This window comes from Pagrus pagrus (assembly GCF_965226575.1).
Source record: "Pagrus pagrus genome assembly, chromosome: 18".
NCBI lineage: Eukaryota > Metazoa > Chordata > Actinopteri > Spariformes > Sparidae > Pagrus > Pagrus pagrus.
The window spans coordinates 27345115-27367271 of NC_140202.1; the positions used below are offsets into that span (position 1 = coordinate 27345115).

The 22157-nt window shown below is 40.7% G+C and overlaps 2 protein-coding genes across 2 annotated transcripts; both read right to left on the reverse strand.

Moving 5' to 3' along the window:
- Positions 1-10827: 10827 nt before the first annotated feature.
- LOC311274101 (uncharacterized protein) lies at positions 10828-16115 on the reverse strand (the record flags this gene model as incomplete). Its single annotated transcript, XM_084381517.1, has 4 exons — positions 10828-11385; positions 11468-12655; positions 13555-13574; positions 15982-16115. The coding sequence occupies 4 exons, from the start codon at positions 16113-16115 to the stop codon at positions 11120-11122; spliced, it is 1608 nt and encodes a 535-aa protein (XP_084237643.1). The 3' UTR covers positions 10828-11119.
- Positions 16116-17729: 1614 nt separating this feature from the next.
- On the reverse strand, positions 17730-21517 carry LOC311274102 (uncharacterized protein; the record flags this gene model as incomplete). Its single annotated transcript, XM_084381518.1, has 3 exons — positions 17730-18287; positions 18370-19557; positions 21448-21517. 3 exons carry the CDS (start codon positions 21515-21517, stop codon positions 18022-18024), a joined length of 1524 nt encoding a protein of 507 aa, XP_084237644.1. The 3' UTR covers positions 17730-18021.
- Positions 21518-22157: the final 640 nt, after the last annotated feature.

Genomic DNA, 22157 nt, shown 5'->3' on the forward strand with positions numbered 1-22157 from the left:
AACTTAAAAGCCTTTCCACATGTATCACATTTGAAACATTTTTTACCTGGGTGAATGTCTGATGAGGTAGAGTTTTCCGCATTATCACTGTGACTTTTGCTTCCGTGATGTCTTTTCTGTTGTTTTGGCTCTCCATCTCCAGCTGATCCTGAATCTCCATGTTTTCCTCCTTTCTGATCTTGGCTCTCAGCTACATGAGAGTTGTTAGAGAGGAGCTGGTGGTCACTTTTTGGTTCTGCTTCACTGTGGTCACTTTCCTCATAAGTTGGAGTCAACATGACGGTATCCGTCTCAACCTTCAGTACAAGCTGATCTCCCTCCCGACTGGTGCAGAGTTCCTCCTGTTCCTCTTTAATCTCTGGAGGCTCTGGGTCCTCTTGGTCCAGACTGGAGTTCCTCTCCTGGTAACAGACCTGCTGGTCAGCGAGAACCTCCTCCTCCTCCTTACAGATATGTTGCTGTGGGAGCTCTGGAGGGACAGAGAACAAATGGCAGAGATTATTTAATCAACCAATCAACCTTTATTTGTAGTAACCTGTATTATGTAAACCTGAGCACATTTCAATTCATCCTCAAATATGCATGTTCTTCTTCAGGAACAGCAACTGAACAGCATGCTCAGAGGTGAGTGCACTTCTCTGAGTGGTGATCAGCACCGGGATGAGTCTTGTGCATCCCTCTTGTTTGTAGTATGTAGCAGTGTGTTTCCCACTCGTTATCAATGAAATGTACAGTCCTTGCTTTACGTAGGACTCTGTGGCCCGTGAAGTCCATCCATCGCAGGTGAGCACAATTCTCTCTGCAGACTGGAGCGATCCTCCACCTTTCCTCTTGTCTCATCATAAAGAGCTGGAATATCTCCTTCTGTGAAATATTTTCTGCTCTGTATTTCATACCTTGGTTCCAGTGTTTGTACTATCTGGCAAAAACCATAATTTTCCTTGTTAGTAATGTTTTGAATGTAAAATCTATATTTCTCCCAATAGCTTCCAGCTCATCTGACTTACTGACTCAAAATCAATGCCGACGCGTCTTCACCAAAGTAATCTGTTTTACCGATGATATGGTCTCTGACATCTCAGCAAAAATTCTGGACATCGTTGCTGAACATCCGACAGCGAAATCTCTCATCTTACACACAGGGGCCAGTCGCGATGCGTCGATCCCCGAGTGCGCGTAACATGAAGGAGAAAGCTCCATGTTACATCAGGGATCGGGGATCGACGCATTGCGACTGGCAGGATGGCTAAGCTAACGTGAGTTGTTCAAAAACCTTCTTTTTAGCAAACTTTGTGTACACAAACGATGTTCTCAATGCTCGTGTTCATGTGTAGAGACCCTGGTTTCATGTTGTGTCGAGTCTTCTTAGTGTTTTAAAACTAGCGATTTTGATGCTACAGAAAGTTGCCCGTGCACCTCCATTGTAAATGAGTTTGACCTGGAAATGAAACTACGGTGAATCTTAAAAGTGGCTTTTTCGTCGTAATTATGCTGTTACAAAAAAGTTTGACTCGTGTTCATTCACAAAATAAGCCGAGGTTGCATTTTGGCAACAGTTACACATGAACATACTGGTAGCCTACCTACACACACAGCCAAACAAGACAAAAACAACTTTTTTTTTTTTTTTTTAAAACACCGAATGTACCGACATGGGCAAAATGACGTCGGTTATCGTCGTAAATTTCGGTATCGGTAAATTTTCGGTTTATCGCCCAGGCCTAATAGAGACTACTTTGTGTCTATTGGTAATTACACATCTGAACGGATGAAAATGACAAGCGGAGTACCCCAGGGCTCCATTCTGGGACCTCTACTATTCAAAATTTTACTAGCTTCCTCTAGCTCAGATAATGGAAAACAACAAAATATGTAACCATAGTTATGCAGACGACACACAAATTTACATAACCATCTCACCAGGGGACTATAATCCCATACAAACGCTAAGTAGATGTACTGAACATATCAATGATTGGATGTGTCAGTTTTCCTCAGTTAAACAAAGATAAGACTGAAATAAGTGTTTTTGGAGCCAAGGAAGAACGACTCACAGTCTCTGCTCAGTTTCAATCTGTAATGTTGAAAACTGCAAACCAAGCCAGAAACCTCAGGGTAATCATGGACTCAGACCTGAACTTCAGCAACCACATTAAGTCAATTACAAAATCAGCCTACTATCATCTTAAGAATATATCCAGGATAAAAGGACTTATGTCTCAGCAGGATTTGGAAAAACTTATCCATGCATTTATCTTCAGCAGACTGGACTACTGTAACGTGTCTCCCTAAAAGATCCATCAGACAGCTGCGACTGATTCAGAACGCTGCTGCTCGAGTCCTAACAAGAACCAAAAAAGTAGATCACATCACTCCAGTTCTCAGATCTTTACACTGGCTTCCTGTCAGTCAAAGAATAGATTTCAAAATCCTGTTGTTGGTTTATAAAGCACTGGCTGGTTTCGGGCCAAAATACATTTCTGATCTGCTGCCACGTTATGAACCACCCAGACCTCTGAGGTCAACAGGCTCAGGTCTGCTTTCAGTCCCTAGAGTCCAAACTAGACATGGAGAAGCAGCGTTCAGTTATTATGCGCCACATATCTGGAACAAACTCCCAGAAAACTGCAGGTCTGCTCCGACTCTCACCTCTTTTAAATCAAGGCTGAAGACCTTTCTGCCACTGCCTGTCACTGAAGCAATTTTAAGGCTTTGAATTGCACTGTGACTTTTATTCTCTATTCTTGTCTCTAAGCTGGCGTAGGCTATGTTAGCCTACTTTCCTATTTCTTAACTTGTTTTAATGTTTTGTTTTAATGTATTTTTCTTTCCTGTTTCTTAACCTGCTTTAAAATGCTTTTAATGTAATTTTTATGCGCCTGTAAAGCACTTTGAGTTGCCTTGTGTCTGAATTGTGCTATACAAATAAACTTGCCTTGCCTTCATTATAGGTTCAATGAGACACACCTCTTTCTGTTGAGTTTAAGTGCTCCTCGTAGTTTTCTGAACGTTTTGTGTGTAAAATCAGCATTTTTTGAGTGGAGTTTCGCTGCGGTCTCCTGTAGAACGGAGCCCAGCCGTGCAGCGGGCACTCGGAACCTCCGGAGTCCCGGAGTGGAATGAACCAAACGAGGGAAACACTCGTATGTTCGCTCCATGTAGTGAAACGTGGCTGCGATGCATATCTCCCCCTCTATGGCCACTCCAGGGCTCTGAACATTAGTGTTATTAAAATAAGAAACTTCTCCTCACCTATCCTGTGTAACTTTACTTGGGGTTTCCAGCAGATATCCAGCATGACGCGCTGCCGATCGATCTCTTCCTCGTACTGGACGATAGTTGTTTTAAAAACTCGGAATATTTCTTCAGCAGCAGCAGTTAGTCGCTCGTTGACAAACTCTCTCAAAGTCTCAACTGAACTCATTGTTCTTTAATTACTAATTCAATAACGAGCTGCGCTGTGACTCGGTACCGTCTTCCACTTCGTTCATTACATACAGGCAGCTAATGCTACTAGCTGCTACTGTTTACTTCTGCTGGGTGTCACGCTGTTAAGCTCCGACAGGGGAAGTGCGGAGGCTTTTAGTTCCGCTTCAGACTCAACACATTTTATTCAGAACCTGTTTAAAACATATCTGACTACACTTTTAAACCTAAATAAATAATTTAGACAAAAAATGTTGTCCAATTGCTAAGCAACCTCCAAAATACTTTCATAACTTTATTTATATTAATTTAATTAACTTTATTTAACACCATTTTTATACTGTTTTTACACACTGTGTTTACACTATGTTTGTTGTACTCCTTGTTTTAAGGTGTAGATCTACTCTGCTTAATTCCACAAAGAAATGTGCCACTCTTTTCTAAACTGCTACTTTGAACTAACAGCTTACTTTTTGGTTACTTACATGGAAGCTACTGGAAAAACTACAAGTATTTAACATATAAATGTTTGTAGAAAAGCATGACACGAGGAGCGATAATAAGTGGGACACATGAGACCGATTAACTCGACTTTTTAATCATCATTTTCACAAATATGGGAAAATCAGGATGAAGATATTGACAAACATAATGTGACATAGTTTCAATGCGAAATTGTACACATTCAGCTTTCAGCTCATCATTTCTCCTGTGTATATTGAGCCTCTGAGGATTTTTCAATTATGCATGAAACACTAGAACTGAATCATCGCCACCATATTTCGCAAAAACCAAGCTACTTGCCTGTACGTGTCCTCAAATGTCTCCTCAAAGCAGACTGATCAGAGAAACTTTTCTCTCAGGTCTTTCAAAATTGTGGCTTCTCACCTGTGTGGATTCTCTTGTGACGACTTAAGTGAGCACTTCGCTTGAAAGCTTTCCCACATGTTTTGCAAGTATGCGGCGTCTCACCAGTGTGGATTCTCATGTGAACTGTTAAGGATTCACTTCGGCTGAAAGCTTTCCCACATGTTTTGCAAGTATACGGCTTCGCACCTGTGTGGGTTCTCATGTGAACTGTTAAGTGAGCAAGACACCTGAAATCTTTCCCACATGTTTTGCAAGAATACGGTTTCTCACCTGTGTGGGTTCTCATGTGAACTGTTAAGTAATCAGGACACCTGAAATCTTTCCCACATATTTTGCAAGAATACGGTTTCTCACCTGTGTGGATTCTCATGTGAACTGTTAAGCTTGCACTTCGGCTGAAAGCTTTCCCACATGTTTTGCAAGAATAGGGTTTCTCACCTGTGTGGGTTCTCATGTGAACTGTTAAGTGAGTACTTCGGCTGAAAGCTTTGCCGCATGTTTTACAAGAATACGGCTTCTCACCTGTGTGGGTTCTCATGTGAAATGTTAAGTGAGCAAGACACCTGAAATCTTTCCCACATGTTTTGCAAGAATTTGGTTTCTCACCTGTGTGGGTTCTCATGTGAACTGTTAAGTGATCAAGACACCTGAAATTTTTCCCACATGTTTTGCAAGAATACGGTTTCTCACCTGTGTGGGTTCTCATGTGAACTGTTAAGTGAGCAGGACACCTGAAATCTTTCCCACATGTTTTGCAAGAATACGGTTTCTCACCTGTGTGGATTCTCATGTGAACTGTTAAGTTTGCACTTTGGTTGAAAGCTTTCCCACATGTTTTGCAAGAATACGGCTTCTCACCTGTGTGGGTTCTCATGTGAACTGTTAAGTGAGCAGGACAGCTGAAATCTTTCCCACATGTTTGGCAAGAATGCAGCTTCTCACCTGTGTGGGTTCTTAGGTGTGCATTCAATGGGTACTTGAACTTAAAAGCCTTTCCACATGTGTCACATTTGAAAGACTGTTTACCTGGGCGAGTGTGATGGTGAATGTCTGATGAGGTAGAGTTTTTTGCATTATCACTGTGTCTTTTGCCTTTGTGATGTCTTTTCTTTTGTTTTGGCTCTCCATCTCCAGCTGATCCTGAATCTCCATGTTTTCCTCCTTTCTGGTCTTGGCTCTCAGCCACATGAGAGTTGTTAGAGAGGAGCTGGTGGTCACTTTTTGGTTCTGCTTCACTGTGGTCACTTTCCTCATAAGTTGGAGGCAACATGACGGTATCCGTCTCAACCTTCAGTACAAGCTGCTCTCCCTCCCGACTGGTGCAGAGTTCCTCCTGTTCCTCTTTAATCTCTGGAGGCTCTGGGTCCTCTTGGTCCAGACTGGAGTTCCTCTCCTGGTTACAGACCTGCTGGTCAGCGAGAACCTCCTCCTCCTTACAGACATGTTGCTGTGGGAGATCTGGAGGGACAGAGAACAAAAGGCAGAGATTGTTTAATCAACCAATCAAACTTTATTTGTAGTAACTTGTATTATGTAAACCTGAGCACATTTCAATTCATCCTCAAATATGCATGTTCTTCTTCAGGAACAGCAACTGAACAGCATGCTCAGAGGTGAGTGCACTTCTCTGAGTGGTGATTAGCACCGGTATGAGTCTCCTGCATCCCTCTTGTTTGTAGCATGTAGGAGTGTGTTTCCCACTCGTTATCAATGAAATGTACAGTCCTTGCTTCACGTAGGACTCTGTGGCCCGTGAAGTCCATCCATCGCCTTGTTATTACTGTTTTGAATGTAAAATCTATATTTCTCCCAATAGTTTCCAGATCATCTGACCCACTGACTCAAAATCAATGCCGACATGTCTTCTGAAGTGTATGGGCTGTCGTCCTCCAAAGGTGTCGGCGTGTAGTAGGTTGATAAAAAATTCTGCGGAGGCAGGCTGGGTGGAAGATAGAGCAATCTTTATTGAAACATATCTCAAGCCAGCGTCCGAACCAGAGTATGGCCACTCACTGGTATTCTCAAATCTCAGCAAAGTGATGCCCAAAAATGCTTTGCCCTCTGCTCTATCAGAACTCCTCTCTGATCCTCAGTCTTAGGAGATCAACCAAATTCACCCCACCTTCTCTGCCTGTGCGGGCCTTTTTAGATCCCTTTCGTCTGCACCTACCTACTTCTTCTAATTGGTCACTTTGGTGGATTGATGGTCCATCTATCGAATAGGCGAAAGATGAGTTGATCTGCTTCTGGCCCCTTCGGGCTGTCTCATCTTCTATAAGTTACCTAACTCCACTGATGTCACTTCTTGACCTTACAACCTTAAGCTGGCCGGACTGTCCCTATATGGACATGTTTACGTTGAGGCAGCTCCACACATCTGGAATAAGATTTAAACTTGGTTGAGTACCTTACCCTCAAGCTAACCTTTAGCGCACAAACAGGACTGATTAACAACTCTGTGTCTTCTCACAAATCACCTCAACCTCAGCTGCCTTCCTTAGGCCCCCAAAAACAGGAGCAACATGTCACCGTTAAATCATCACTCTGAATGTGTTGTTGCACAGATACCACACTTCATAATAGCTTCAATGAGACACACCTCTTTCTGTTGAGTTTTAGTGCTCCTCACATTTTTCTGAACGTTTTGTGTGTAAAAACATCATTTTCCTTGTTATTAATGTTTTGACTGTAAAATCTACATTTTCCCAATAGTTTCCAGCTCATCTGACCCACTGACTCAAAATCAATGCCGACATGTCTTCATAATAGGTTCAATGAGACACACCTCTTTCTGTTGAGTTTAAGTGCTCCTCGTAGTTTTCTGAACGTTTTGTGTGTAAAATCAGCATTTTTTGAGTGGAGTTTCGCTGCGGTCTCCTGTAGAACGGAGCCCAGCCGTGCAGCGGGCACTCAGAACCTCCGGAGTCCCGGAGTGGAATGAACCAAACGAGGGAAACACTCGTATGTTCGCTCCATGTAGTGAAACGTGGCTGCGATGCATATCTCCCCCTCTATGGCCACTCCAGGGCTCTGAACATTAGTGTGATTAAAATAAGAAACTTCTCCTCACCTATCCTGTGTAACTTTACTTGGGGTTTCCAGCAGATATCCAGCATGACGCGCTGCCGGTCGATCTCTTCCTCGTACTGGACGATAGTTGTTTTAAAAACTCGGAATATTTCTTCAGCAGCAGCAGTTAGTCGCTCGTTGACAAACTCTCTCAAAGTCTCAACTGAACTCATTGTTCTTTAATTACTAATTCAATAACGAGCTGCGCTGTGACTCAGTACCGTCTTCCACTTCGTTCATTACACACAGGCAGCTAATGCTACTAGCTGCTGCTGTTTACTTCTGCTGGGTGTCACGCTGTTAAGGTCCGACAGGGGAAGTGCGGAGGCTTTTAGTTCCGCTTCAGACTCAACACGTTTTATTCAGAACTTGTTTAAAACATACCCGACTACACTTTTAAACCTGAATATGAATGAAATTTATCGGTCACTCAGAGAGTATAACCTCTGGTCACAACCAAAGGATAGGGGCGGAAGCCTCAGCTTATATATAGCCCCCCCTTTTCTTACATATCAATCAAAACAAGAAGCATATACATACCTAGGTACAAACATATGCATCACAAATACACCTACACACACAGTACATGCTTAGATATATTATACATTCACATACATAGATACAAACATACATACAAACATCTATTTTTCATAAGTAGTTATAATTATAATACTCATTGCTCTCCATTGTTTGGTTACCCAGGAGCAAGTCTGTATTTATCTATCATCATATCTTTGTACCTCTTTTTTTAAATATTAGCACATTCTTACTGTATTTTAGTTCATCAGGTAATGCATTCCATAACTTCACGCCACAAACAGAAATGCACCTGCTTTTCATATCTGTATTGTAGACGGGCTGTTTCCAATTTAGTTTGTTTCTGAGGGCGTAACCCCCCTCTCTCTCTTTGAACATGGATTGTATGTTGGAAGGAAGCAGGTTATTTCTGGATTTGTACATGAGTAATGCAGTTTTCTGGTATTACCAAGTCCATGAATTTAAGTGTTTTTGTATTTATAAATAGTGAATTGGTATGATCATAAAAAACAACATTATTTACTATTCTTAGTGCTTTTTTTTGTACTGCGCATACTGTCTGTAGCGTAGTTTTGCAGGCATTACCCCATTTCTCAACACAGTAAGTTAAATATGGCAGAATCAAGGTGCGTAAGTTAAGGTAAGTTTAGAAGGTGTTTGACTTTGTTCATCACACCGATGCTTCTGGAAATTTTGGATCTGACTTGGTTCACCTGTGGTTTCCAACTGAATTTGTGGTCTATCCTTACTCCTAAAAATGTGTTTTCATATACTCTTTCTAGTTCCATCTCCTCTATCCTTAAGTTTACTTGAGTTGTTAAGTGGGTTTTGCGATTTCCAAAAATCATAAATTTGTTTTTTTTCACATTCAAAGATAGCTTATTTGCATCAAACCACAATTTCAGTTTACCTAGTTCTACTGACACCTTCTCCATTAACCTCTGTAAACAGTCATCTGTACAGAAAATATTGGTGTCGTCAGCAAAAATTACACATTTTAAAATGTTGGACACATGACAGATGTTGTTTATATACATAATGAATAATTTTGGTCCAACTATTGAACCCTGCGGCACTCCACATGTAATATCTGCTGTCTTGGACATGGCATCACCAACCTGTACATACTGGGTCCTATCTCTTTAGCCATTCCAGTCCCACTCCTCTTACTCCAAACCTTTCCATTTTCTTCAACATAATATCATGGTCTATCGTGTCAAATGCTTTCTTCAGGTCTATGAAAACCCCCACTGCAAACTTCTTCTTATCAACAGCACTTGAAAGCTCTTCCATAAGCTCCATCAAGGCCATTGAGGTTGATCTACCGTCTCTGAACCCGTATTGACAATCAATTAATAATTTGTGTTTTTCAACAAAGCAGTCCAGTCTGGCAACAAAAAGCTTTTCAAGTATTTTTGAAAATTGAGATAAAAGTGAGACTGGTCTGTAATTTGTATGTGAATTTTTATCTCCTGCTTTGAACAGTGGGATTACTTTCGCTGTTTTCATTTTGTCTGGGAAGCAGCCCAACTGGAAGGAAAGTTTACAGATGTGGGTTAGAGGCACTACAATGGCCGAAATTACTTCCTTAACTAACATCATATCAATTCCATTCCAGTCAGTAGATCTTTTATTTTTGAATTTATTAACAAGTTCAATAATCTCTGTCTCGTCAACTTTTCTCAGGAACATTGTTGCTGGATTTCTACTTCCATAAATTAGCTCTGCATTGCTTTCCTCCGGTGGTACTATTTCCCCTGCCAATTTGGGGCCCACCGAGACGAAGAATTTATTAAAACCCTCTGCCACTTCATTCATGTTACTGACAACTTTTCCATTGTCAATAAAATGACTAGAGTAGTCAGTGCTGGTCGATTTGTTTCTGATCATTTTACTTAGTATATCCCATGTTCTCTTAATGTTGTTTTTATTTATCTCTAGCTCATTATCAAAATACTCTTTTTTACATTTTCTCATTATATCTGTTAATTTGTTTTTGTACCTTTTGTATTTGATTTCTTGGTCTTTAACTCTATATTTAATAAATTCCCTGTACATAGTGTTCTTTTTCTTGCATGGATTCAGTAAACCCCTGGTGAGCCATGGTTTGTCACTGCTCTTCTTTTTCCTTTTATTTTGCCTGACTGGACAGCTTTTGTTGTATAGTGCTAAGAAGGAGTCTAGAAATATTTCATAAGAATAAATAATTGGGACAAAAATGTTGTCCAGTTGCTAAGCAAACTCCAAAATGTTTTATACATTTATTCATATTAATTTAATTAACTATATTTAACACCATTTTTATACTGTTTTTGCACAGTGTGTTTACACTATGTCTGTTGTTCTGTTGACCTCACTGTGCACTGTGCAATAAAAAAACTCTGCACATATCCACACACTTTCTGGTTTGCACAAATTGGACAATTTTTAATATCCATATTTATTATTTATTGTTTGTAAATAAAAATACCAACTGTTTAAACTTACACTGTCCATATTATAAATAATAAATACTATGTCATATTGTAAATACCAATTTCATATTGTAGATATTATGTATATACCAGTTAAATTCTATTTCTTATGTCTTATTATATTGTTTATTTTTTACTTTTATTACTGTTTAAGTGTGATACTGTCCTTTGGCTGTTGTGACAAAGAAATTTCCCCATTTGCGGGACAAATAAAGGAATTCTGATTCTGATTCTGATTCTGATTGTACTCCTTGTATTAAGGTGTAGATCTACTCTGCTTAATTCCACAAAGAAATGTGCCACTCTTTTCTAAACTACTACTTTTAACTACCAGCTTACTTTTTGGTTACTTACATGGAAGCTACTGGAAAAACTAGAAGTATTTCACATATAAATGTTTGTAGAAAAGCATGACACGAGGAGCGATAATAAGTGGGACACATGAGACCAATTAACTCGACTTTTTAATCATCATTTTCACAAATATGGGAAAATCAGGATGAAGATATTGACAAACATAATGTGACATAGGTTCAATGCAAAATTGTACACGTTCAGCTTTCAGTTCATCATTTCTCCTGTGTATATTGAGCCGCTGAGGATTTTTCAATTATGCATGAAACACTAGAACTGAATCATCGCCACCATATTTCGCAAATACAAAGCTACTTGCCTGTACGTGTCCTCAAATGTCTCTTCAAAGCAGACTGATCAGAGAAACTTTTCTCTCAGGTCTTTCAAAATTATGGCTTCTCACCTGTGTGGATTCTCTTGTGACGACTTAAGTTAACACTTCGCCTGAAAGCTTTCCCACATGTTTTGCAAGTATGCGGCGTCTCACCAGTGTGGATTGTAATATGCTGATTCAATTCACCATGACTCTTGAAAGTCTTCCCACGTGTTTTGCAAGAATACAGCTTCTCACCTGTGTGGGTTCTCATGTGAACTTTTAAGTCTTCACGTCGGCTGAATGCTTTCCTACATGTTTTGCAAGTATACGGCTTCTCACCTGTGTGGATTCTCATGTGAACTGTTAAGCTTGCACTGTGGTTGAATGCTTTCCCACGTTTTGCAAGTATACGGCTTCTCACCTGTGTGGGTTCTCATGTGATTTTTTATGGCAGTTTTGTCACTGAAAGTCTTCCCACATGTTTTGCAAGTATACAGTTTCTCACCTGTGTGGATTCTCATGTGAACTGTTAAGCATTTACTTCGGCTGAAAGCTTTCCCACATGTTTTGCAAGAATACGGCTTCTCACCTGTGTGGGTTCTCATGTGGACTTTTAAGTTTTCCTTTTGGCTGAAAGCTTTCCCACATGTTTTGCAAGAATACGGTTTCTCACCTGTGTGGGTTCTCATGTGAACTGTTAAGGATTCACTTCGGCTGAAATCTTTCCCACATGTTTTGCAAGAATACGGTTTCTCACCGGTGTGGATTTTCATGTGAACTGTTAAGGATTCACTTCGGCTGAAAGCTTTCCCACATGTTTTGCAAGAATACGGCTTCTCACCTGTGTGGATTCTCATGTGAACTGTTAAGTGAGTAAGACACCTGAAATCTTTCCCACATGTTTTGCAAGAATACGGTTTCTCACCGGTGTGGATTCTCATGTGAACTGTTAAGTTTGCACTTTGGTTGAAATCTTTCCCACATGTTTTGCAAGAATACGGCTTCTCACCTGTGTGGGTTCTCATGTGAACTGTTAAGTTTGCACTTTGGTTGAAATCTTTCCCACATGTTTGGCAAGAATGCCGCTTCTCACCTCTGTGGGTTCTTAGGTGTGCATTCAATCGGGACTTAATCTTAAAAGCCTTTCCACATGTGTCACATTTGAAAGACTTTTTACCTGGGTGAGTGTTATGGTGAATGTCTGATGAGGTAGAGTTTTTTGCATTATCACTGTGTCTTTTGCCTTTGTGATGTCTTTTCTTTTGTTTTGGCTCTTCATCTCCAGCTGATCCTGAATCTCCATGTTTTCCTCCTTTCTGATCTTGGCTCTCAGCTACATGAGAGTTGTTAGAGAGGAGCTGGTGGTCACTTTTTGGTTCTGCTTCATTGTGGTCACTTTCCTCATGAGTTGGAGTCAACATGACGGTATCCGTCTCAACCTTCAGTACAAGCTGCTCTCCTTCCCGACTGGTGCAGAGTCCCTCCTGTTCCTCTTTAATCTCTGGAGGCTCTGGGTCCTCTTGGTCCAGACTGGAGTTCCTCTCCTGGTTACAGACCTGCTGGTCAGCGAGAACCTCCTCCTCCTTACAGACATGTTGCTGTGGGAGATCTGGAGGGACAGAGAACAAAAGGCAGAGATTGTTTAATCAACCAATCAAACTTTATTTGTAGTAACTTGTATTATGTAAACCTGAGCACATTTCAATTCATCCACAAATATGCATGTTCTTCTTCAGGAACAGCAACTGAACAGCATGCTCAGAGGTGAGTGCACTTCTCTGAGTGGTGATTAGCACCGGTATGAGTCTCCTGCATCCCTCTTGTTTGTAGCATGTAGGAGTGTGTTTCCCACTCGTTATCAATGAAATGTACAGTCCTTGCTTCACGTAGGACTCTGTGGCCCGTGAAGTCCATCCATCGCCTTGTTATTACTGTTTTGAATGTAAAATCTATATTTCTCCCAATAGTTTCCAGATCATCTGACCCACTGACTCAAAATCAATGCCGACATGTCTTCTGAAGTGTATGGGCTGTCGTCCTCCAAAGGTGTCGGCGTGTAGTAGGTTGATAAAAAATTCTGCGGAGGCAGGCTGGGTGGAAGATAGAGCAATCTTTATTGAAACATATCTCAAGCCAGCGTCCGAACCAGAGTATGGCCACTCACTGGTATTCTCAAATCTCAGCAAAGTGATGCCCAAAAATGCTTTGCCCTCTGCTCTATCAGAACGCCTCTCTGACCCTCAGTCTTAGGAGATCAACCAAATTCACCCCACCTTCTCTGCCTGTGCGGGCCTTTTTAGATCCCTTTCGTCTGCACCTACCTACTTCTTCTAATTGGTCACTTTGGTGGATTGATGGTCCATCTATCGAATAGGCGAAAGATGAGTTGATCTGCTTCTGGCCCCTTCGGGCTGTCTCATCTTCTATAAGTTACCTAACTCCACTGATGTCACTTCTTGACCTTACAACCTTAAGCTGGCCGGACTGTCCCTATATGGACATGTTTACGTTGAGGCAGCTCCACACATCTGGAATAAGATTTAAACTTGGTTGAGTACCTTACCCTCAAGCTAACCTTTAGCGCACAAACAGGACTGATTAACAACTCTGTGTCTTCTCACAAATCACCTCAACCTCAGCTGCCTTCCTTAGGCCCCCAAAAACAGGAGCAACATGTCACCGTTAAATCATCACTCTGAATGTGTTGTTGCACAGATACCACACTTCATAATAGTTTCAATGAGACACACCTCTTTCTGTTGAGTTTTAGTGCTCCTCACATTTTTCTGAACGTTTTGTGTGTAAAAACATCATTTTCCTTGTTATTAATGTTTTGACTGTAAAATCTACATTTTCCCAATAGTTTCCAGCTCATCTGACCCACTGACTCAAAATCAATGCCGACATGTCTTCATAATAGGTTCAATGAGACACACCTCTTTCTGTTGAGTTTAAGTGCTCCTCGTAGTTTTCTGAACGTTTTGTGTGTAAAATCAGCATTTTTTGAGTGGAGTTTCGCTGCGGTCTCCTATAGAACGGAGCCCAGCCGTGCAGCGGGCACTCAGAACCTCCGGAGTCCCGGAGTGGAATGAACCAAACGAGGGAAACACTCGTATGTTCGCTCCATGTAGTGAAACGTGGCTGCGATGCATATCTCCCCCTCTATGGCCACTCCAGGGCTCTGAACATTAGTGTGATTAAAATAAGAAACTTCTCCTCACCTATCCTGTGTAACTTTACTTGGGGTTTCCAGCAGATATCCAGCATGACGCGCTGCCGGTCGATCTCTTCCTCGTACTGGACGATAGTTGTTTTAAAAACTCGGAATATTTCTTCAGCAGCAGCAGTTAGTCGCTCGTTGACAAACTCTCTCAAAGTCTCAACTGAACTCATTGTTCTTTAATTACTAATTCAATAACGAGCTGCGCTGTGACTCAGTACCGTCTTCCACTTCGTTCATCACACACAGGCAGCTAATGCTACTAGCTGCTGCTGTTTACTTCTGCTGGGTGTCACGCTGTTAAGGTCCGACAGGGGAATTGCGGAGGCTTTTAGTTCCGCTTCAGACTCAACACGTTTTATTCAGAACTTGTTTAAAACATACCCGACTACACTTTTAAACCTGAATATGAATGAAATTTATCGGTCACTCAGAGAGTATAACCTCTGGTCACAACCAAAGGATAGGGGCGGAAGCCTCAGCTTATATATAGCCCCCCCTTTTCTTACATATCAATCAAAACAAGAAGCATATACATACCTAGGTACAAACATATGCATCACAAATACACCTACACACACAGTACATGCTTAGATATATTATACATTCACATACATAGATACAAACATACATACAAACATCTATTTTTTCATAAGTAGTTATAATTATAATACTCATTGCTCTCCATTGTTTGGTTACCCAGGAGCAAGTCTGTATTTATCTATCATCATATCTTTGTACCTCTTTTTTTAAATATTAGCACATTCTTACTGTATTTTAGTTCATCAGGTAATGCATTCCATAACTTCACGCCACAAACAGAAATGCACCTGCTTTTCATATCTGTATTGTAGACGGGCTGTTTCCAATTTAGTTTGTTTCTGAGGGCGTAACCCCCCTCTCTCTCTTTGAACATGGATTGTATGTTGGAAGGAAGCAGGTTATTTCTGGATTTGTACATGAGTAATGCAGTTTTCTGGTATTACCAAGTCCATGAATTTAAGTGTTTTTGTATTTATAAATAGTGAATTGGTATGATCATAAAAAACAACATTATTTACTATTCTTATTGCTTTTTTTTGTACTGCGCATACTGTCTGTAGCGTAGTTTTGCAGGCATTACCCCATTTCTCAACACAGTAAGTTAAATATGGCAGAATCAAGGTGCGTAAGTTAAGGTAAGTTTAGAAGGTGTTTGACTTTGTTCATCACACCGATGCTTCTGGAAATTTTGGATCTGACTTGGTTCACCTGTGGTTTCCAACTGAATTTGTGGTCTATCCTTACTCCTAAAAATGTGTTTTCACATACTCTTTCTAGTTCCATCTCCTCTATCCTTAAGTTTACTTGAGTTGTTAAGTGGGTTTTGCGATTTCCAAAAATCATAAATTTGTTTTTTTTCACATTCAACGATAGCTTATTTGCATCAAACCACAATTTCAGTTTACCTAGTTCTACTGACACCTTCTCCATTAACCTCTGTAAACAGTCATCTGTACAGAAAATATTGGTGTCGTCAGCAAAAATTACACATTTTAAAATGTTGGACACATGACAGATGTTGTTTATATACATAATGAATAATTTTGGTCCAACTATTGAACCCTGCGGCACTCCACATGTAATATCTGCTGTCTTGGACATGGCATCACCAACCTGTACATACTGGGTCCTATCTCTTTAGCCATTCCAGTCCCACTCCTCTTACTCCAAACCTTTCCATTTTCTTCAACATAATATCATGGTCTATCGTGTCAAATGCTTTCTTCAGGTCTATGAAAACCCCCACTGCAAACTTCTTCTTATCAACAGCACTTGAAAGCTCTTCCATAAGCTCCATCAAGGCCATTGAGGTTGATCTACCGTCTCTGAACCCGTATTGACAATCAATTAATAATTTGTGTTTTTCAACAAAGCAGTCCAGTCTGGCAACAAAAAGCTTTTCAAGTATTTTTGAAAATTGAGATAAAAGTGAGACTGGTCTGTAATTTGTATGTGAATTTTTATCTCCTGCTTTGAACAGTGGGATTACTTTCGCTGTTTTCATTTTGTCTGGGAAGCAGCCCAACTGGAAGGAAAGTTTACAGATGTGGGTTAGAGGCACTACAATGGCCGAAATTACTTCCTTAACTAACATCATATCAATTCCATTCCAGTCAGTAGATCTTTTATTTTTGAATTTATTAACAAGTTCAATAATCTCTGTCTCGTCAACTTTTCTCAGGAACATTGTTGCTGGATTTCTACTTCCATAAATTAGCTCTGCATTGCTTTCCTCCGGTGGTACTATTTCCCCTGCCAATTTGGGGCCCACCGAGACGAAGAATTTATTAAAACCCTCTGCCACTTCATTCATGTTACTGACAACTTTTCCATTGTCAATAAAATGACTAGAGTAGTCAGTGCTGGTCGATTTGTTTCTGATCATTTTACTTAGTATATCCCATGTTCTCTTAATGTTGTTTTTATTTATCTCTAGCTCATTATCAAAATACTCTTTTTTACATTTTCTCATTATATCTGTTAATTTGTTTTTGTACCTTTTGTATTTGATTTCTTGGTCTTTAACTCTATATTTAATAAATTCCCTGTACATAGTGTTCTTTTTCTTGCATGGATTCAGTAAACCCCTGGTGAGCCATGGTTTGTCACTGCTCTTCTTTTTCCTTTTATTTTGCCTGACTGGACAGCTTTTGTTGTATAGTGCTAAGAAGGAGTCTAGAAATATTTCATAAGAATAAATAATTGGGACAAAAATGTTGTCCAGTTGCTAAGCAAACTCCAAAATGTTTTATACATTTATTCATATTAATTTAATTAACTATATTTAACACCATTTTTATACTGTTTTTGCACAGTGTGTTTACACTATGTCTGTTGTTCTGTTGACCTCACTGTGCACTGTGCAATAAAAAAACTCTGCACATATCCACACACTTTCTGGTTTGCACAAATTGGACAATTTTTAATATCCATATTTATTATTTATTGTTTGTAAATAAAAATACCAACTGTTTAAACTTACACTGTCCATATTATAAATAATAAATACTATGTCATATTGTAAATACCAATTTCATATTGTAGATATTATGTATATACCAGTTAAATTCTATTTCTTATGTCTTATTATATTGTTTATTTTTTACTTTTATTACTGTTTAAGTGTGATACTGTCCTTTGGCTGTTGTGACAAAGAAATTTCCCCATTTGCGGGACAAATAAAGGAATTCTGATTCTGATTCTGATTCTGATTGTACTCCTTGTATTAAGGTGTAGATCTACTCTGCTTAATTCCACAAAGAAATGTGCCACTCTTTTCTAAACTACTACTTTTAACTACCAGCTTACTTTTTGGTTACTTACATGGAAGCTACTGGAAAAACTAGAAGTATTTCACATATAAATGTTTGTAGAAAAGCATGACACGAGGAGCGATAATAAGTGGGACACATGAGACCAATTAACTCGACTTTTTAATCATCATTTTCACAAATATGGGAAAATCAGGATGAAGATATTGACAAACATAATGTGACATAGGTTCAATGCAAAATTGTACACGTTCAGCTTTCAGTTCATCATTTCTCCTGTGTATATTGAGCCGCTGAGGATTTTTCAATTATGCATGAAACACTAGAACTGAATCATCGCCACCATATTTCGCAAATACAAAGCTACTTGCCTGTACGTGTCCTCAAATGTCTCTTCAAAGCAGACTGATCAGAGAAACTTTTCTCTCAGGTCTTTCAAAATTATGGCTTCTCACCTGTGTGGATTCTCTTGTGACGACTTAAGTTAACACTTCGCCTGAAAGCTTTCCCACATGTTTTGCAAGTATGCGGCGTCTCACCAGTGTGGATTGTAATATGCTGATTCAATTCACCATGACTCTTGAAAGTCTTCCCACGTGTTTTGCAAGAATACAGCTTCTCACCTGTGTGGGTTCTCATGTGAACTTTTAAGTCTTCACGTCGGCTGAATGCTTTCCTACATGTTTTGCAAGTATACGGCTTCTCACCTGTGTGGATTCTCATGTGAACTGTTAAGCTTGCACTGTGGTTGAATGCTTTCCCACGTTTTGCAAGTATACGGCTTCTCACCTGTGTGGGTTCTCATGTGATTTTTTATGGCAGTTTTGTCACTGAAAGTCTTCCCACATGTTTTGCAAGTATACAGTTTCTCACCTGTGTGGATTCTCATGTGAACTGTTAAGCATTTACTTCGGCTGAAAGCTTTCCCACATGTTTTGCAAGAATACGGCTTCTCACCTGTGTGGGTTCTCATGTGGACTTTTAAGTTTTCCTTTTGGCTGAAAGCTTTCCCACATGTTTTGCAAGAATACGGTTTCTCACCTGTGTGGGTTCTCATGTGAACTGTTAAGGATTCACTTCGGCTGAAATCTTTCCCACATGTTTTGCAAGAATACGGTTTCTCACCGGTGTGGATTTTCATGTGAACTGTTAAGGATTCACTTCGGCTGAAAGCTTTCCCACATGTTTTGCAAGAATACGGCTTCTCACCTGTGTGGATTCTCATGTGAACTGTTAAGTGAGTAAGACACCTGAAATCTTTCCCACATGTTTTGCAAGAATACGGTTTCTCACCGGTGTGGATTCTCATGTGAACTGTTAAGTTTGCACTTTGGTTGAAATCTTTCCCACATGTTTTGCAAGAATACGGCTTCTCACCTGTGTGGGTTCTCATGTGAACTGTTAAGTTTGCACTTTGGTTGAAATCTTTCCCACATGTTTGGCAAGAATGCCGCTTCTCACCTCTGTGGGTTCTTAGGTGTGCATTCAATCGGGACTTAATCTTAAAAGCCTTTCCACATGTGTCACATTTGAAAGACTTTTTACCTGGGTGAGTGTTATGGTGAATGTCTGATGAGGTAGAGTTTTTTGCATTATCACTGTGTCTTTTGCCTTTGTGATGTCTTTTCTTTTGTTTTGGCTCTTCATCTCCAGCTGATCCTGAATCTCCATGTTTTCCTCCTTTCTGATCTTGGCTCTCAGCTACATGAGAGTTGTTAGAGAGGAGCTGGTGGTCACTTTTTGGTTCTGCTTCATTGTGGTCACTTTCCTCATGAGTTGGAGTCAACATGACGGTATCCGTCTCAACCTTCAGTACAAGCTGCTCTCCTTCCCGACTGGTGCAGAGTCCCTCCTGTTCCTCTTTAATCTCTGGAGGCTCTGGGTCCTCTTGGTCCAGACTGGAGTTCCTCTCCTGGTTACAGACCTGCTGGTCAGCGAGAACCTCCTCCTCCTTACAGACATGTTGCTGTGGGAGATCTGGAGGGACAGAGAACAAAAGGCAGAGATTGTTTAATCAACCAATCAAACTTTATTTGTAGTAACTTGTATTATGTAAACCTGAGCACATTTCAATTCATCCACAAATATGCATGTTCTTCTTCAGGAACAGCAACTGAACAGCATGCTCAGAGGTGAGTGCACTTCTCTGAGTGGTGATTAGCACCGGTATGAGTCTCCTGCATCCCTCTTGTTTGTAGCATGTAGGAGTGTGTTTCCCACTCGTTATCAATGAAATGTACAGTCCTTGCTTCACGTAGGACTCTGTGGCCCGTGAAGTCCATCCATCGCCTTGTTATTACTGTTTTGAATGTAAAATCTATATTTCTCCCAATAGTTTCCAGATCATCTGACCCACTGACTCAAAATCAATGCCGACATGTCTTCTGAAGTGTATGGGCTGTCGTCCTCCAAAGGTGTCGGCGTGTAGTAGGTTGATAAAAAATTCTGCGGAGGCAGGCTGGGTGGAAGATAGAGCAATCTTTATTGAAACATATCTCAAGCCAGCGTCCGAACCAGAGTATGGCCACTCACTGGTATTCTCAAATCTCAGCAAAGTGATGCCCAAAAATGCTTTGCCCTCTGCTCTATCAGAACGCCTCTCTGACCCTCAGTCTTAGGAGATCAACCAAATTCACCCCACCTTCTCTGCCTGTGCGGGCCTTTTTAGATCCCTTTCGTCTGCACCTACCTACTTCTTCTAATTGGTCACTTTGGTGGATTGATGGTCCATCTATCGAATAGGCGAAAGATGAGTTGATCTGCTTCTGGCCCCTTCGGGCTGTCTCATCTTCTATAAGTTACCTAACTCCACTGATGTCACTTCTTGACCTTACAACCTTAAGCTGGCCGGACTGTCCCTATATGGACATGTTTACGTTGAGGCAGCTCCACACATCTGGAATAAGATTTAAACTTGGTTGAGTACCTTACCCTCAAGCTAACCTTTAGCGCACAAACAGGACTGATTAACAACTCTGTGTCTTCTCACAAATCACCTCAACCTCAGCTGCCTTCCTTAGGCCCCCAAAAACAGGAGCAACATGTCACCGTTAAATCATCACTCTGAATGTGTTGTTGCACAGATACCACACTTCATAATAGTTTCAATGAGACACACCTCTTTCTGTTGAGTTTTAGTGCTCCTCACATTTTTCTGAACGTTTTGTGTGTAAAAACATCATTTTCCTTGTTATTAATGTTTTGACTGTAAAATCTACATTTTCCCAATAGTTTCCAGCTCATCTGACCCACTGACTCAAAATCAATGCCGACATGTCTTCATAATAGGTTCAATGAGACACACCTCTTTCTGTTGAGTTTAAGTGCTCCTCGTAGTTTTCTGAACGTTTTGTGTGTAAAATCAGCATTTTTTGAGTGGAGTTTCGCTGCGGTCTCCTATAGAACGGAGCCCAGCCGTGCAGCGGGCACTCAGAACCTCCGGAGTCCCGGAGTGGAATGAACCAAACGAGGGAAACACTCGTATGTTCGCTCCATGTAGTGAAACGTGGCTGCGATGCATATCTCCCCTCTATGGCCACTCCAGGGCTCTGAACATTAGTGTGATTAAAATAAGAAACTTCTCCTCACCTATCCTGTGTAACTTTACTTGGGGTTTCCAGCAGATATCCAGCATGACGCGCTGCCGGTCGATCTCTTCCTCGTACTGGACGATAGTTGTTTTAAAAACTCGGAATATTTCTTCAGCAGCAGCAGTTAGTCGCTCGTTGACAAACTCTCTCAAAGTCTCAACTGAACTCATTGTTCTTTAATTACTAATTCAATAACGAGCTGCGCTGTGACTCAGTACCGTCTTCCACTTCGTTCATCACACACAGGCAGCTAATGCTACTAGCTGCTGCTGTTTACTTCTGCTGGGTGTCACGCTGTTAAGCTCCGACAGCTCTTTCGGCGGTTGGCATCCAGCTAAATGGTGCATTACCGCCACCTCCTGCTCCGGAGTATAAATCAAACAGTCAGGCTTACAATCTAAAACTCACCTATACACACATGCACACACCCTTATCTAGAACCAATTCACCATCTCTATCTATATCCTGTTGCTACCCCGTCCCTGCTACTCCTTCACAACCTATAAAAGACCCATGTTTCCCTTAAAAAAACCAACAACACCCTGACCTGTGCTCTCTCACACATACTCAATCCTCCTCTTAATGTGAGTTCCTGAACCCCGAATGCCGTCAACCTACTCTTCATCAGCTCTCTCTCTCTCTGCATCTCAAACCCTCTGCAACTCAGGATTATATGTTCCACTGACTCCTCCACCTGACCCCCCTCACACCAGCCTGTCTGGTGTTTCCCCACCATTTTTAATGTTTTATCTAGTGCACAGTGTCCCAGCCTGAATTTTGTCAGTATACTTTCCTCTCTCCTACGTCCACTACTCACCCTATCTGTCTTTACACTCTTGTATATAATATAAATGCCTTCCTTTCCTTTCACTGTCCCACCTTCCTTGCAATATTTGGTTGTTTTTTCCCCCAGATTATACCCTTAGCCTCTGACTTACTCATACTAATCTGCATTTGTATAAACTTGCTTTTTTTAAAACCCTCTTC